The sequence below is a fragment of the Grampus griseus genome, assembly GCF_964374135.1.
Source record: "Grampus griseus genome assembly, chromosome: 4".
In the NCBI taxonomy this organism is placed as follows: Eukaryota; Metazoa; Chordata; class Mammalia; order Artiodactyla; family Delphinidae; genus Grampus; species Grampus griseus.
This window is the reverse complement of record NC_138997.1, coordinates 101,100,328-101,114,567: the sequence shown is the minus strand read 5'-3', so window position 1 is coordinate 101,114,567 and position 14,240 is coordinate 101,100,328. Positions and strand designations below refer to the sequence as shown.

The 14,240-nt window shown below is 40.4% G+C and overlaps 1 protein-coding gene across 1 annotated transcript in view; it reads right to left on the bottom strand.

Moving 5' to 3' along the window:
* The window catches only part of PROM1 (prominin 1), a gene marked incomplete at its 5' end in the record, with an annotated part of 91,246 nt that overhangs the window by 38,096 nt on the left and 38,910 nt on the right, over positions 1 to 14,240 (bottom strand). The window contains 3 exons of the mRNA XM_082653572.1: positions 2,220 to 2,309; positions 3,204 to 3,267; positions 6,720 to 6,840. Coding sequence (XP_082509698.1) covers positions 2,220 to 2,309; positions 3,204 to 3,267; positions 6,720 to 6,840 — 275 coding nt within the window. The remainder of the gene's footprint in view (positions 1 to 2,219; positions 2,310 to 3,203; positions 3,268 to 6,719; positions 6,841 to 14,240) is intronic.

Below are 14,240 nucleotides of genomic sequence, written 5' to 3'. Positions count from 1 at the left end.
TGGGGAAAAAGTCTGGGCTTCATCTTCATTCCTGCGGCAGAAATGCTCAAACAGCAAGTGACAAAGTAATCACTGAAGACTGTTCATTCAACTCTAGGACAACCTGGAGCTCCTTGTTTCTGATATAATCAGTTACCTGGACAAACCTGAACTATCTGAGGTGAAATCAGCGGTTCTTAAACTGGGGTCTGTGCACAGACTCAAAGGGATTTGTGAACTTGGAAGAAAAAAACCCAAACCAAACCAAACCCACATCTTCATTTCCACTAGCCCCTCCAGTTACACTTTAGCCCTTGATTCTCTTATGAAAGTAGGCAGTGAATCTCTGTCAGTGCCTCTGTCACTGAAGAAATCAGAAATATTTTCATTTAATATTCAGTGTTTGCTGATATCGGCAGTATCGTGTCTGCTCATCACTACTTTGAAATTACGGTAGTTATCAGAATCTCCACTATATACTATTAGTTAACGGGCTTAATAAACAAGCAAATGGTGCTCCATCGCAAATTCACTTTTTTAGTATTTTGATATTTCAACCTGACACCCTACTTATGTAGGGTGTCATTTTATGACTAATGCCATTTAATTTTCAATAAAGGACAATAACACACGGTTTGGGGGCCATCTGTCGGCCATGATGACAAAGAGTTCATTTCGTGTCGTAAATGGGGTTATTGGAGGAAAGAAATGTAACACTCAGTTGTAAGAAAATGTACTAATTAACAGGAATAAGAGGTTACACTCCTTGGACACTGAGCTCTTTATCTAAAACAATGCCCCTTATTAGTCCATTGTGTTACCATTTTTGTGCAGTTTTTCTTTCACTCATTATTTTTTGTTTCCATAGTGGGCCATCTTTCAGTTTTTAAAGATTACCGTATTTCCCTAATTCACTGCCTCCTTCTGCTTTCTTTTTTACATTTTAACTTTAGTGAAATGAGCATGGAATCAATTTTGCATTTAATGTGGTACTTTTCCTCTTTTCCCCAAAAAAGACATTAATTAATCCAAAGGTCTATACAATATATGCTGCCTTAAAATCAAGGAGTATTATATTCTGATGAGTCACAAATAGCATAGTATATTGACTAGGAAATCAGAAGCTTTTAGTTCTCCTTTTCCATGTGTTGAAGGCTGGATAGAAAATTGATGGTTTAGGAAAATAGCTGTCACTGCGGATTGAGCACCGTATTAGTTATCTATTGCTGCAGGAGATACTATTCCAAAAGTCAGCAGCTTAAAACTACAAAGGTGTATTATCTCACACAGTATGTGAGGGTCAGAAATCTGGGATTGGCTTAGCTGAGTGGCTGAGCTCAGGATCTCTCCCGAGGTTGCAGTGAAGCTGGCAGCAGGGGCTGCGTTCGTCTGAGGACTGACTGGGGCTGGACCATCAGCTTCCTCGGTCAATAACACAGGCGGCAGGAGGCCTCATTTCCTCACCATGAGGGGAAGGAAGGAAGGAAGGACCCCTCCCCAACCCATCTCCTTCCGTCCGAAATACAGCTAATGGATAGAAACAAAATTAACCACTGGCTGAAGATTTATTTCAATTGAGTTTAAGTGTGTTTGTTGTGAACTTCGGACAACTGTTGTACACTAACAATATCCCAGTAAGGACAAAAGCAAGAAAACTTATGTTTTTGTTTGTTTTCTTTTTTCTTCCATCTATTTTCCTTTATTCAGGTACCACTGAACCTCTGATGTGATTGACTATGATTCAACCATAGGGGTAAGACTCATTCTAAAGACAAGCCTTGCTGTTTTAAACTTCAGTCTTTGTCAAAGCTAAATACACATTCTAGGAACACAATTTTCTAATATGTATGTTAGATGAAGAAGGTTCTGTGGCATTTCAGGCAGAGGAAGCCTGTGCAGTACAGGGTCTGGGGAAGAATGACACCTTTGGGGACTTACATCAGAATGAACACTGAGATTCACGGCTAGAATGGAAAGTGGGGTGCTGGTGGAAGAGGCTGGAAAGATAGGCAGGGGCCAGGTGTGGAAGGAAGGAAGGAAAGAAAGGGAGGGAGGGAGGGAGGGAGGAGAGAAGGGAAAAAGGAAGGAGGGAAGGGAGAAAGGGAGGGAGGGAGGAAGGAAGGACGGACTGTGGCTCTGCCCTAGCTGACCCTCAGGGAAAACGAGAAAAGGGCGAGGGAGCCTGGGAGGCTGAGCCTTCCGGGTGGAGGCTGTCTTGGTCCTGCTGCCACAGTGCTTACCTTCTGCCATGGCCTTGATGTCATCCAGCACAGGGACCACTCTAGGTTTGAGCTGTTTGAAAATTCCGTCTCCCAGCAACAACTTAATATCTAAATTCCAAGAAACATAAGGGACAGTGAGGGTGGGGTCTCTTTCTTTATTCTCCTCTTACCTCTCAGTCTCTTCCCGATGCCGATTTCGTTGCCTGGTTTAGCCTCTCCCGACGCGAAATCCCACTTTTCACTCCAGACCCCGTTTGGCTGTGGACTCTCGTGCGGAGAATTCTTGGCACACTTCCAAGTCCTCACACCAGCTGCGCCCCCCTGTGAAACCTTAACCACCGCAGACTCGGTGTTTCTTTGTACTAGGAATAGATTCACCTTATCACCTTGATTCACGGCTGCAGGTGTCCCTAACCTCTCCAGCTGGACCAGGGTTTCTGAACCCGGGCTCTATCGATGTCGGGGGCCGGATCGGTCTTTCCTGTGGGACCTGCCCTGTGCGTTGCAGGGTTTTTAGCCACATCCCTGGCCTCTGCCAATGGATGGGACCCAACCGGGACACTGAAAATGCCTCCAGATGTTGCCAGATGTCGTCTTGAGGGCAAAACAGCCCATGGTTGCTAACCACTGAGCACGTGGGGACCAGCTCCGCCCACCCCTCTAATTCCTGAAGCCACTGGCTTCTCCGGGGGGCCCATATCTGTCTTTAACAGCAGATCGGACAGAGACCCAATTCTTCTCTCGCGTGGAGAGTGAAGAACAGGTGCCTGTGACTGCGGGAAAGCAGAAGCATTTTTATAAAAAATGCTAGGCTTTAATGGCTGAGTAACAAACTACACGTTTCAATAATGCTAGGGAATTACTGTTCTGTTTTTCCCCTTTGTTCACGCAGAAATTGCAGAAACAGCATACTACATTTCTTAGTCCATGTTTTATGGGAGATGGCCATAGCATCTTCTAGCCAAAACAAACACATTTGAGGCCATGTTAAATTTTACTCACTGTCCAGATCTGAGAATGCTCTTGCCTTCGTGGTGGTATACTGGTCCAGTACATAGTCAATTTGCTTAAAAAAAAAAAAAGATTACTTGAAACCTCTTCTTCTGGAGGTTTCCCAAGCCACAATAAAAAGAGATTTAACATATGAAAATTATCCTGAATCAGAGTTTTTTTAAAAAGAAAGCAGGTTCTTAGAGATATTTCTATTTTTAGGATGCTCAGACTTCTTATTGGCTTAAGAAATATGATTTCTTATTTCTCATGATTCTGTGGATTGGCTATGCCAATCTCCTGGTTGGCGCTGGCTTGGCTGGGGACAAACGGATCCCTCTCTCTATGTGGTCTCTCCTCCCAAGCGGCCAGGCTGGGTGTTTTCACGTAGTGGTCCCGCTAGCAAGAGGACAAGAGTAGACACTGCAAGGCCTTTGGAAGCCTAAGGTCAAAACTAGCACAAGGTCACGTCTACTTCATTCGTTTGGTCAAAGCGGGTCACAGACACATCCAAGATTTGAGGGGATGGAAAACAGATCCACCTCTTGAAAGGAGGAACTGCAGAGAATTTGAGGTCGTGTGAAATCTACCACCCTAGAATCATTTTACTTAGCAGCTATTACTGACCTCTGCTGGGGCCACACACCCTTCTGCCTACTGTGTCTTTGTGGGTCTGCTTCCCCACACCCTCTGCAACCCTGGATGTTACCACTTTTAAATAAAATAACTATTGCCCATCTTCCTAGTGAAAATGTGCATTATTATTTAATTGTTCATTTCTCCAATTACTAGAATAAGGTTAACTTGTAAATGAAACAACAGACAAAGGATTAATCTCCAAAATATACAAACAGCTCATGGAGCTCAATATCAAAAAAACAAACAACCCTATTAAAAAATGGGCAGAAGACCTAAGTAGACATTTCACCAAAGAAGACATACAGATGGCCAAGAGACACATGAAAAGATGCTCAACACCACTAAGCATTAGAGAAATGCAAATCAGAACCACAATGAGGTATCACCTCACACCGCTCACAATGGTCATCATCAAAAAGTCTACAAACAATAAATGCTGGAGAGGGTGTGCGAAAAGGGAACCCTCCTGTGCTGTTGGTGGGAATGTAAATTGATACAGTCACTATGGAGAGCAGCACGGAGGTTCCTTAAAAAACTAAAAATAGAACTACCATGTGACCCAGCAATCCCACTACTGGGCATGTACCCTGAGAAAACCATAATTCAAAAAGAGTCATGTACCACAATGTTCATTGCCGCTCTATTTACAATCGCCAGGACATGGAAGCAACCTAAGTGTCTACTGACAGATGAATGGGTAAAGAAGATGTGGCACAGATATACAATGGAATATTACTCAGCCATAAAAAGAAACGAAATTGAGTTGTTTGTAGTGAGGTGGATGGACCTAGAGACTGTCATACAGAATGAAGTAAGTCAGAAAAAGAAAAATAAATACCGTATGCTAACACATATATATGGAATCTACAAAAAAAAAAAAAGGTACTGACGAACCTAGTGGCAGAGCCGGAATAAAGACACAGACATAGCGAATGGACTTGAGGACATGGTGGGGAGGGGGAAGCTGGGGTGAAGTGAGAGTAGTATCGACATATATACACTACTGAATGTAAAATAGTTACCTAGTGGGAAGCAGCTGCATAGCACAGGGAGATCAGCTCTGTGCTTTGCGAGGACGTAGAGGGGTGGAATAGGGAGGGTGGGAGGGAGGCTCAAGAGGGAGGGGATATGGGGATATATGTATGCATATGGCTGATTCACCTTGTTGTACAACAGAAACTAACACAGCATTGTGAAGCAATTATACTCCAATAAAGATGTATTAAAAATAATTTTATGATGTTTGGGACCAGTTATATTTCCTCGTAAATCAATTATTGACATTCTCTGCCCAATTTTTTATAGATTTGCTAGAGCTCTTTCATATATTTTGAACTACGTAAGTTTCCCCCAAAGCCATAACACTTTAGTCTCTTTCCAAGATTATGAGAGCAATCCCAAAGTCACCAGCCATGATTGCTATGTGTTTAACTTTGCCAACTTTTTAGGAAACAGATTTTACTTTGGCATCTTTAGAACGATAGGTAAAAAATATTATGAATTTTACTCACAAACTGGGGAAATGAAGCATTTCCCTCTCTGCACAGGCTATAAAGCTGAATAAAGTTAGCTTCTATAATCTCAATATTAAAAATTCCTGCACTCCTTGAATTTTTAGTTCCAACCACATATTAAAAAACCAGTACCATATTTAATGTGTTGCAATTTTTTAGAGCATATTAAACCTGTAAGAACACATCCCTGTGTAAGGAAGCCCATGGATTCTGGCAGGCTCTTATTAGTGAATCTAATAGGATAGCATCCTTCTCTCTGCATGTTGGCTCAGCATCATATATTTGACGGTTTCTCCTGAGAGGTTTTTATTTATTTATTTATTTAATTTTTGGCTGCGTTGGGTCTTCGTTGCTGCGTGCGGGCTTTCTCTAGCTGCAGCGAGCGAGGGCTACTCTTTGTTGCGGTGCACGGGCTTCTCATTGCGGAGGCTTCTCTTGTTGCAGAGCATGGGCTCTAGGCCTGCGGGCTGCAGTGCTGTGACTCATGGGCTCTAGAGGGCAGGCTCATAAGTTGTGGTGCATGGGCTTAGTTGCTCTGCGGCATGTGGGATCTTCCCAGACCAGGGCTCAAACCCGTGTCCCCTGCATTGGCAGGAAGATTCTTAACCACTGTGCCACCAGGGAAGCCCCATGACTTTTTTTAAAAAGAAAAATCTTTGGTGCCACTGTCCTTTCTTTTTCACAATATCATTAACTCCCCATCGTTTGCTTGAAGTTACTCCGGTAATGAAACCTTTCTGTTTTATAAACACTTATTTGCTAATATCTGTATAGATGTGTAAAATTCCTTGGGAAGGAGAGACACACACACACATGCACAGAAGTTGTCTCTGGGGACAGGGTGACCTGAGGGTATCTTTTTTCTGTATCCCAGAAGCACATTGATGCTTTGCCTATTCAGAACATCTTTTTTAAAAACCTCTCAGCAGAGGGCTTCCCTGGTGGCGCAGTGGTTAAGAATCCGCCTGCCGATTCAGGGGGCACAGGTTCGAGCCCTGGTCCAACTAGAGAAAGCCCGCATGCAGCAACAAAGACCAACACAGCCAAAAATAAATAAATAAAATTGAAAAAGTCATGAGACCTTTAAAATGGTTAAGCACTTTTATAATAAGTAATATAATTATATGGTATACCTTAATAAAAGAAATAAAGTAAAATGAAATAAAATAAAAACACCAATTCTGAAATTATGCTTTGTACTCTTTTGAAAATCACTTGCTAGGCCTTTATTCCTTTACCTTTAAAATTAAAAGACAACACCTGTCTACAATGATTATAGGGTTTCCAGAAGGTCCAAATAAGATTCCAAATATATACAGGAACTCCCACAGGCCTCAAACACAAAGCATCATGGGATATAGATTGTGGTCCTTACCCCTGGAGTTGCATTCAGGAGGGTTCTCAAGTCGTTGAAATTACTTTCTGACAATTTCCGAGTCTTTTCAATGTGAGTCCTTATGTGTTGGTTCGCCACAAAACCATAGATGATACCAAAGCTGCAGGAAAAGGAAAGGAGAGCATTTACTGTGGGAGCCATGGCCGTGGCCAGGTGCAGAGCAGCCCACAGCCGGGAGAAGGCGGAAGGTCTTCCTGTGCAGAGAACCCCTGCTCCCCAAGCCCAGCCCCTCCACTGCTACAGGCTTCCTGCCTCCATCGCAAAATCCACGCACCACCAAATGTGGGCCACAGAACAAGACTCAGTCCTCTCAGGGAAGTCCTCTCCTTGAATATCCATTCAAGACACGTTGCTCAGTTAAATATGAGTCTTATAAATGGAACAATGTTCAGGAAATAGAAGTTACAAAGGTTATAAGACAGGGTGTGGAATACAGTCCCACTTCTGTACAGATGCGAATGTAGGTATACACTCTCCATGCAGGGCGTGCGCACGCACACACACACACACACACACACACACACACACACACACACACACTACGTGCATACCTCTGCTCCCCTCAAGAAGACTGTCAGGAAAAATACTAAAATGATAAGAATGGTTTGGGCTTTCTAATGTTTTTGGTTAATCTAATTGTCTTTGTTAGCTACTGCATTGTCCAGGTTGAAAGGAAATGTGAATTACTTTAGCATTAAAATACTATATAAACTGCAAGCCACAGAGTATACACCGTCTCCTTCCACTTTATGTGAAGTACAAAATCAAACAAAATGATGGTGCCAAAAGTCAGTGGTTATATTCGGGGGAGGGGTGGGTAATGGTGTAGTTAGTGTGTTCACTTCATAGAAATTCGCACATATGTGCTTATGATAGGAACACTTTTCTCCATATAAAATGCACTTCAATAGAGTTTCAAAAACACTACATGAGGGCTTCCCTGGTGGCACAGTGGTTAAGAATCCGCCTGCCAATGCAGGGGACACAGGTTCGAGCCCTGGTCCGGGAAGATCCCACATGCTGTGGAGCAACGAAGCCCGTGGGCCACAGCTACTGAGCCTGCGCTCTAGGGCCCGTGAGCCACAACTACTTAAGTCCATGCTTCTAGAGCCCGTGCTCCACAACAAGAGAAGCCACCGAAATGAGAAGCCTGCACACCTGCAACGAAGAGTAGCCCCTGCTCGCCACAACTAGAGAAAGCCTGTGTGCAGCAACGAAGACCCAAAGCAGCCAAAAATAAATAAATAAATAAAAACACCACATGAGAGGCATCTTACATGAAAAGCTACACTACATGAAAACAACAACCATATTTTTCGAGCCATCTGAAATGTCTACGTTTAATCATTTTAAGAGCTCTTAATGTCTACTAATTACTAACAATCCCCTGACAAATTAATTTGACCAACTGGTTTGTTTTTGTGTCAAGGCCTTTAAACATTAAAATGTTACATTTAAGATTGCTAATCACCAAGGCCCTGTTGGATTTAGCCACTAGATGGCAGCAAGAAATTATATAAACTCATAACACACCCTACAGAAGTTACCTCCAGAAGTTAACAAAATTTTTAGTTTGTAATAAATTGTTAGTTTGTAACCATCCAATGGAAGGTGTAACTATGTTTCTAGAAGAAAATTTTGCAAATAATACGCAAACTTTTGGGGAAAAATTCTGATGGAGAATATGAATACTTCTGCTTCTTCACCAAAAGCAACATCTTAAGCATGATGCATTCATATATTTACAGGTATGATGGCCAACTGCCCACTTTTGCACGAAAAGTCCCACATTCCCAGGAAACCTCTCAGTCTTGGGTAATTGGGGAGTCATTTGCCCCATTTCTGTCATGAGTCATTCCAAGGAGCATTGCTCGTGTGGTTACCAAAGGGGAAGGGGGAGGGGGATAAATTAGAAGGCTGGGATTTACATATACACACTACTATATATAAAATAGATAACCAACAAGGGGCTACTGTATAGCATAGGGAACTATACTCAATATTTTGTAATAACCTATAAGGGAAAAGAATCTGAAAAATAATATATATATATCTCACCATGCCATACACCTGAAACTAACATGATAATGTAAATCAACTATACTTCAATAAAAAAATTAAAAAAATTTAAAAGATAGAGAAATAAACCTATTTTCCCATAGCAATATTACATAGGTGCATTGCCTTTCCAAACTAATCCCCCGAAGTCTGTAACACAATGTTGAACAACATTTCTTATGGTTAACAAGGTGCAGTGGGGACTTCCCTGGTGGTGCAGAGATTAAGAATCCGCCTGCCAATGCAGGGGACACAGGTTCAAGCCCTGGTCCAGGAAGATCCCACATGCCACGGAGCAACTAAGCCTGTGCTCCACAACTACTGATACTGTGCTCTAGAGCCCTCGAGCCACAACTACTGAGTCCATGTGAGACAACTACTGAAGCCCGCGCACCTAGAGCCCGTGCTCCACAACAAGAGAAGCCACTGCAGTGAGAAGCCCGCAGACCACAAGGAAGAGTAGACACCGCTCGCCACAACTAGAGAAAGCCCGCGCACAGCAATGAGGACCCAACACAGCCAAAAATGAATAATAAATAAATTAAAAAAAAAAACAACCAAGGTGCAGTGGAATATGCAATAAAGGAGGAACATGAGACTTGGGTTCTGGTCTCACAACTGCCACTAACTCATACTGTGTGAGCTTGAGAATGTCCCTTCCCTCTGTGAGCTTCAGTTGGCAGCAAAAACTAGAAATTAGATTAGATCAGTGCTTCGCAGACTGCAAAGGAGAGGGGTACTGGATGTCCACAAGGTGTCTTCAATTTTTTTTTAAGTTTGGGTTCATGTTGATGATAATCTTTAAAAGATCTAATTAACAATATCCTCTGACATTTGAAGGGACCACCTTAGAATCCATTTTTGTCGGTCTCAAGTCTGTATTGGTATTTATGAGGCTGGCATTACACCACAGCAATAATAGTTATTAAATGATTCACTCATGCAAAATAAGGCCAAACGACCCAAAATAATGACTTTGGAGTAGTGTCAACAGAAGGGGAAAAAAGCTGAGTCATAGCAATGTACCTGGGCCTTTATGTACCATGCCAATTTTCAACCATTCTGCACCATGACAAGTCAGGATCACCACCTGAATATACCTGCCCACCAGAGGATTTCACACTGGGGGCCCTTGCTCTGTCCCCATCATGTCCAAATTATTTGTCATTCGTCATGCTCCAGACCCATTTTTCTCATATAAGTCAAAGTGAACTTGGGAAACAAACAGCAAGTCCAAGTCCATGTGGCTTTCCCTGAACCCCCTAGATAGGAGAAAGACGTCTTGCCTTGAACTCCCGGAGGTCTCGCCCTGAAGTTCTGATGGGTTTTTCTTACTTCATACTCTATTTTGCCTTCATTTCCACCTATGTTTAACTTCCCTAAAAAGAGGTGGAAACTGCTTCTTTGTAAACCTTGGGTAATGCAGGGTCTCGTATCCTCAGTGGGTGATCAGTGAAGGCAGATTTAAGAACTGGGCTTGTTTCATCTGATCCATTTAGAAGATTAGCCATATGTTCAGAATGTCCAAGTCAGAAACTATCTTTGTTCCTTTATTGAATAAATGCTGTTACTCCAAAAATCATCAATCAGTAAACACAGCATTGCAATACAATGCTGAATTTCAATACACCGTATTTAAAAGGACACATTTCTGTTACTCAGTTATAGATCTAATTAAAATGAAAGCATTAATCATTTTTAAAAAACTGTACTAAACAGAATTCTGGGATAGAATTTAGCAACTTTCAAAGCTGATTTTCACACTCATAACTCATTGTAAATTTTATATTTAAATTAAAGACAGCAAATTCAAATGCCTACACAGGCAGGCAGAAAGCATGAAGGGCAAAGTGCCTGGTATGGACCTGTGGGAGCTGGAGATAAAGATGGGGGTCGGGCAGATGCTCTGTGGCTCCAGTAAGTGCTACCATGATGGAAGAAGACCAGATCTTCCAATTATTCACAAAAATCTGGGAATCTGGATTCATATGTAAAATCTCCCATTTCAAATTTTTTTCCCCATTTTTAAATATTAGCAACAAATCAAAGAAAACAATTTTAAATACTACACAAACCAATTGATGGTCTCCATTTGTAATCCCAAATTTAAAACCCTTAGTTAAACACAAATAGAGAATTTAAAAGTTATTCTTTTTGTTGTTGTTGATTTAGACATTCCTTATTATTCAATGTTCCTTTAAGCATGCACACAAAAAAATCACATGAAATTAATGTTTTGTTTTGTTGTTTTTAACACCAGTCAACTATTAGGATATGACAATGAGGGAAATTCACCTCACACAAAAAGGGAATAAAATTTCAATCAAATGATAGTCAAATGACTATCAATTCTCTGGCATTGACACAAAAGCCTTTAAGCTACCGAAAATTTTATGTAGTACAACAAAATCTCTTGAAATTTTTAGCAGAAGATAGGAATTTATTTTTATGACATATTAGCACTATAACTTCTGTATTTTATATGGACAGACTGATTTTCTCTACTTAAAAGTAAATACTTAAAGTTTTTAGAGTATGGCTAAACATTTAGGATTTGTAGCAGTTTTTTTCTACCAATTTCTACTGACAATGAAATTAGCCAATAAGAGCCAAATAAATGCTCTGTCTGTAACTGATCTCTTACTTTTTAAAGATAATTTTTCAATTTCGATTTCAACTTTATATAACTAATTCTCTCATTAAACAAGTCTCATGATTTCCAAGGCATGCTAGCTCAATTTCTTTTCTGGAAGCTTGTGGCCTCCACACCAGGAATTGACATCACATTGCAACAACAACAACAACAACAACAAAAAAAAAGGACTTTGAAAATAGCCACCTTCCTGAAAAGGACTGGGATTCAGTTTCACCACAGTAATTGGCAAATGCTGACTTTTGGGAAACTTAGAAATAACCTCTATTCTGGAGAAATAAAGGCACAGCTGTTCCTTTTTGTTGTTGCTTATAACCTTTTTGAAATTCTGAAAAATGCAGTGATGACAAATGCAAAGGAACGGAGAGAAAAATTGGCTTTTTCTGGAGTAAGACACATCTGCTTAAACAGTCCACAGTGAGACGTGGAAATGTAATCTTCTGCTGATGGTCAAACAGACTTACGTAAACATATGTCAATGTCTATGGAATTCAAACACTCTGCAGCTGCCTTTGGGAAAGCTCAAATGGAAAAAGAATATGACCACATATATTCCACACATATTAGGGGATCTTTCTCATTAACACCTATGCCTTTCTCAATTAAAAAGAAAAGATTTCAAAATTTTTAATAAAATGGGATGGATGAAAAATCAAGACTAATTTAAAAACCAACTTCTTTTTAAATTGTAACAGTATTCAGCCACAAAAAGGAACTGAGCCTGATAAAAGGCGAGTAGACCGCTCTGGGCTTCTGAAAGAATTTTTTAAAAATCATATACAAAGATTATTTATCACTAGTATCCAAGCTCTGCTGAGGTCGATGGAAGCAGAGGCTAATACCTCGTTTTCTTTCTCTTTCCGCCTTCTAATTTTGTGGACATTCTTTCCCCTCTTATTTTATTCTAATCTTCTGATTTTGCGGACATAAGTTTCTTTTCCTTTTTATCTTAACATAATATGGAAATTTCTGTTTTCTCCTGGTCTTTAATCTTCTTAGCTAGTTTTGATTACGTGAAAACAATTACTCAACTCATGCTGTTGAAGATACTTGCAAACCAGTAGGTGTTCTAAAATGATGACATCAAAATAGCTACTTAAATTAAAAAAAAAAAATTCAAAGCAAAGAAGTTTAAACTTCTAGTCTGAATTCAAAGTAAACAAAACAATCTCAAATACTACTCTTATTTAGACCTATTTATAATCCTTATATAAATTCAATGTATTATGTGAAATAAATTAGTTTAAATTTGTCACTTAGCCTCAAATAGTTGATCAACTTTGGTTTAATTGTACTGAAATTTAAAATTGTTATATTAATTAATAAGTTTTACTCGGGTGGGGAAAATATCTTAGCTGACTGTGTAGGATAGAATCACAGATTTCTTTTTAAAGAATTTTCTAAACTAAAATATACTCAGGAGAAAAAAAACTTACCTAAATGTGTTTGATGGGTCTGAGTTCTCAACAATAAAAGATATATTTAGCATTCATTTTATATAAAATGAAAGCCAAGTTTACTTCTGACATTGTAACTTTAATGTTTATATATCTTTGTATTTAAAACCTCATATAAATAATTCAATCAGTTCAGGGTGAACTATAAAGTATATATTGCATAATTATATGTAATGCAAATAAGAGTGCAATTTAAGGACTTCCCTGGTGGTGCAGTGGTTGAGAGTCCGCCTGCCGATGCAGGGGACATGGGTTCGTGCCCCGGTCTGGGAAGATTCCACATGCCGCGGAGCAGCTGGGCCCATGAGCCATGGCCACTGAGCCTGCACGTCCGGAGCCTGTGCTCCGCAACGGGAGAGGCCACAACAGTGAGAGGCCCACGTACCGCAAAAAAGAAAAAAAAAAAAAAAAAAAAAAGAGTGCAATTTAAAAACAGAAACCCAATACAGGACATATGTTCCATTAAAAAAACTGAAAGCCCATTATTACATACGTGAACATTTATTTGGGTAAATGAGTATATGCAATAAAGAATTTTCCTGAAGTTACATCATATGTATTTATATCAAGTGAAAATTCTTAACTTGTTAAATAAATAATCATGCTAACAGGAAGCCCTCAGGGCAAGTATTTTCAAAAGGCACTTTGTCACCTGAGCCTCATCTTTGATGTCTAGGGTATACAAAAAGGAAGACACACGGCTGTCCAAGTCTTTGGATGAATGAAGGATGTAAGTTTCAGGCTTAAAGGACATGCACAAAGGTCTGAATGGTCTTTGGGCTATAACGGACATTCTTCTGGTAGCTGGGGGGAGGTCACTACTCCCACAGCTGTAGGGTCTGTACATTCCTGAAAATCCTTCAAACACAAAGCAGAGAGACAGGGGAAATCTGTAATTACCACTGCCCCCATCCTAAGCTGCCTTTCAGAATTCAATGTGAAGAAGAAGTTAAATTCAAATTATGGACAGAGAGAACAGGGACACAGAGGGAAACAGGAGAGAGAGAGACAGAGAAACCCACACTTCCGTCTTGCAGATGAAACACACCCACAAAAACTACCTAGTGGTTAAACAAGGGTGCATGAAATTAGCTAACACATTCACTTGGATCCTGTTTATAAGTATACTGTTAAGGTCTATTTTTTTTTCTTTTCAACATCTTTATTGGAGTATAATTGCTTTACAATGGTGTGTTCGTTTCTGCTATATAACAAAGTGAATCAGCTATACATATACATATATCCCCATATCCCCTCCCTCTTGCGTCTCCCTCCCTCCCACCCTCCATATCCCACCCCTCTAGGTGGTCACAAAGCACCGAGCTGATCTCC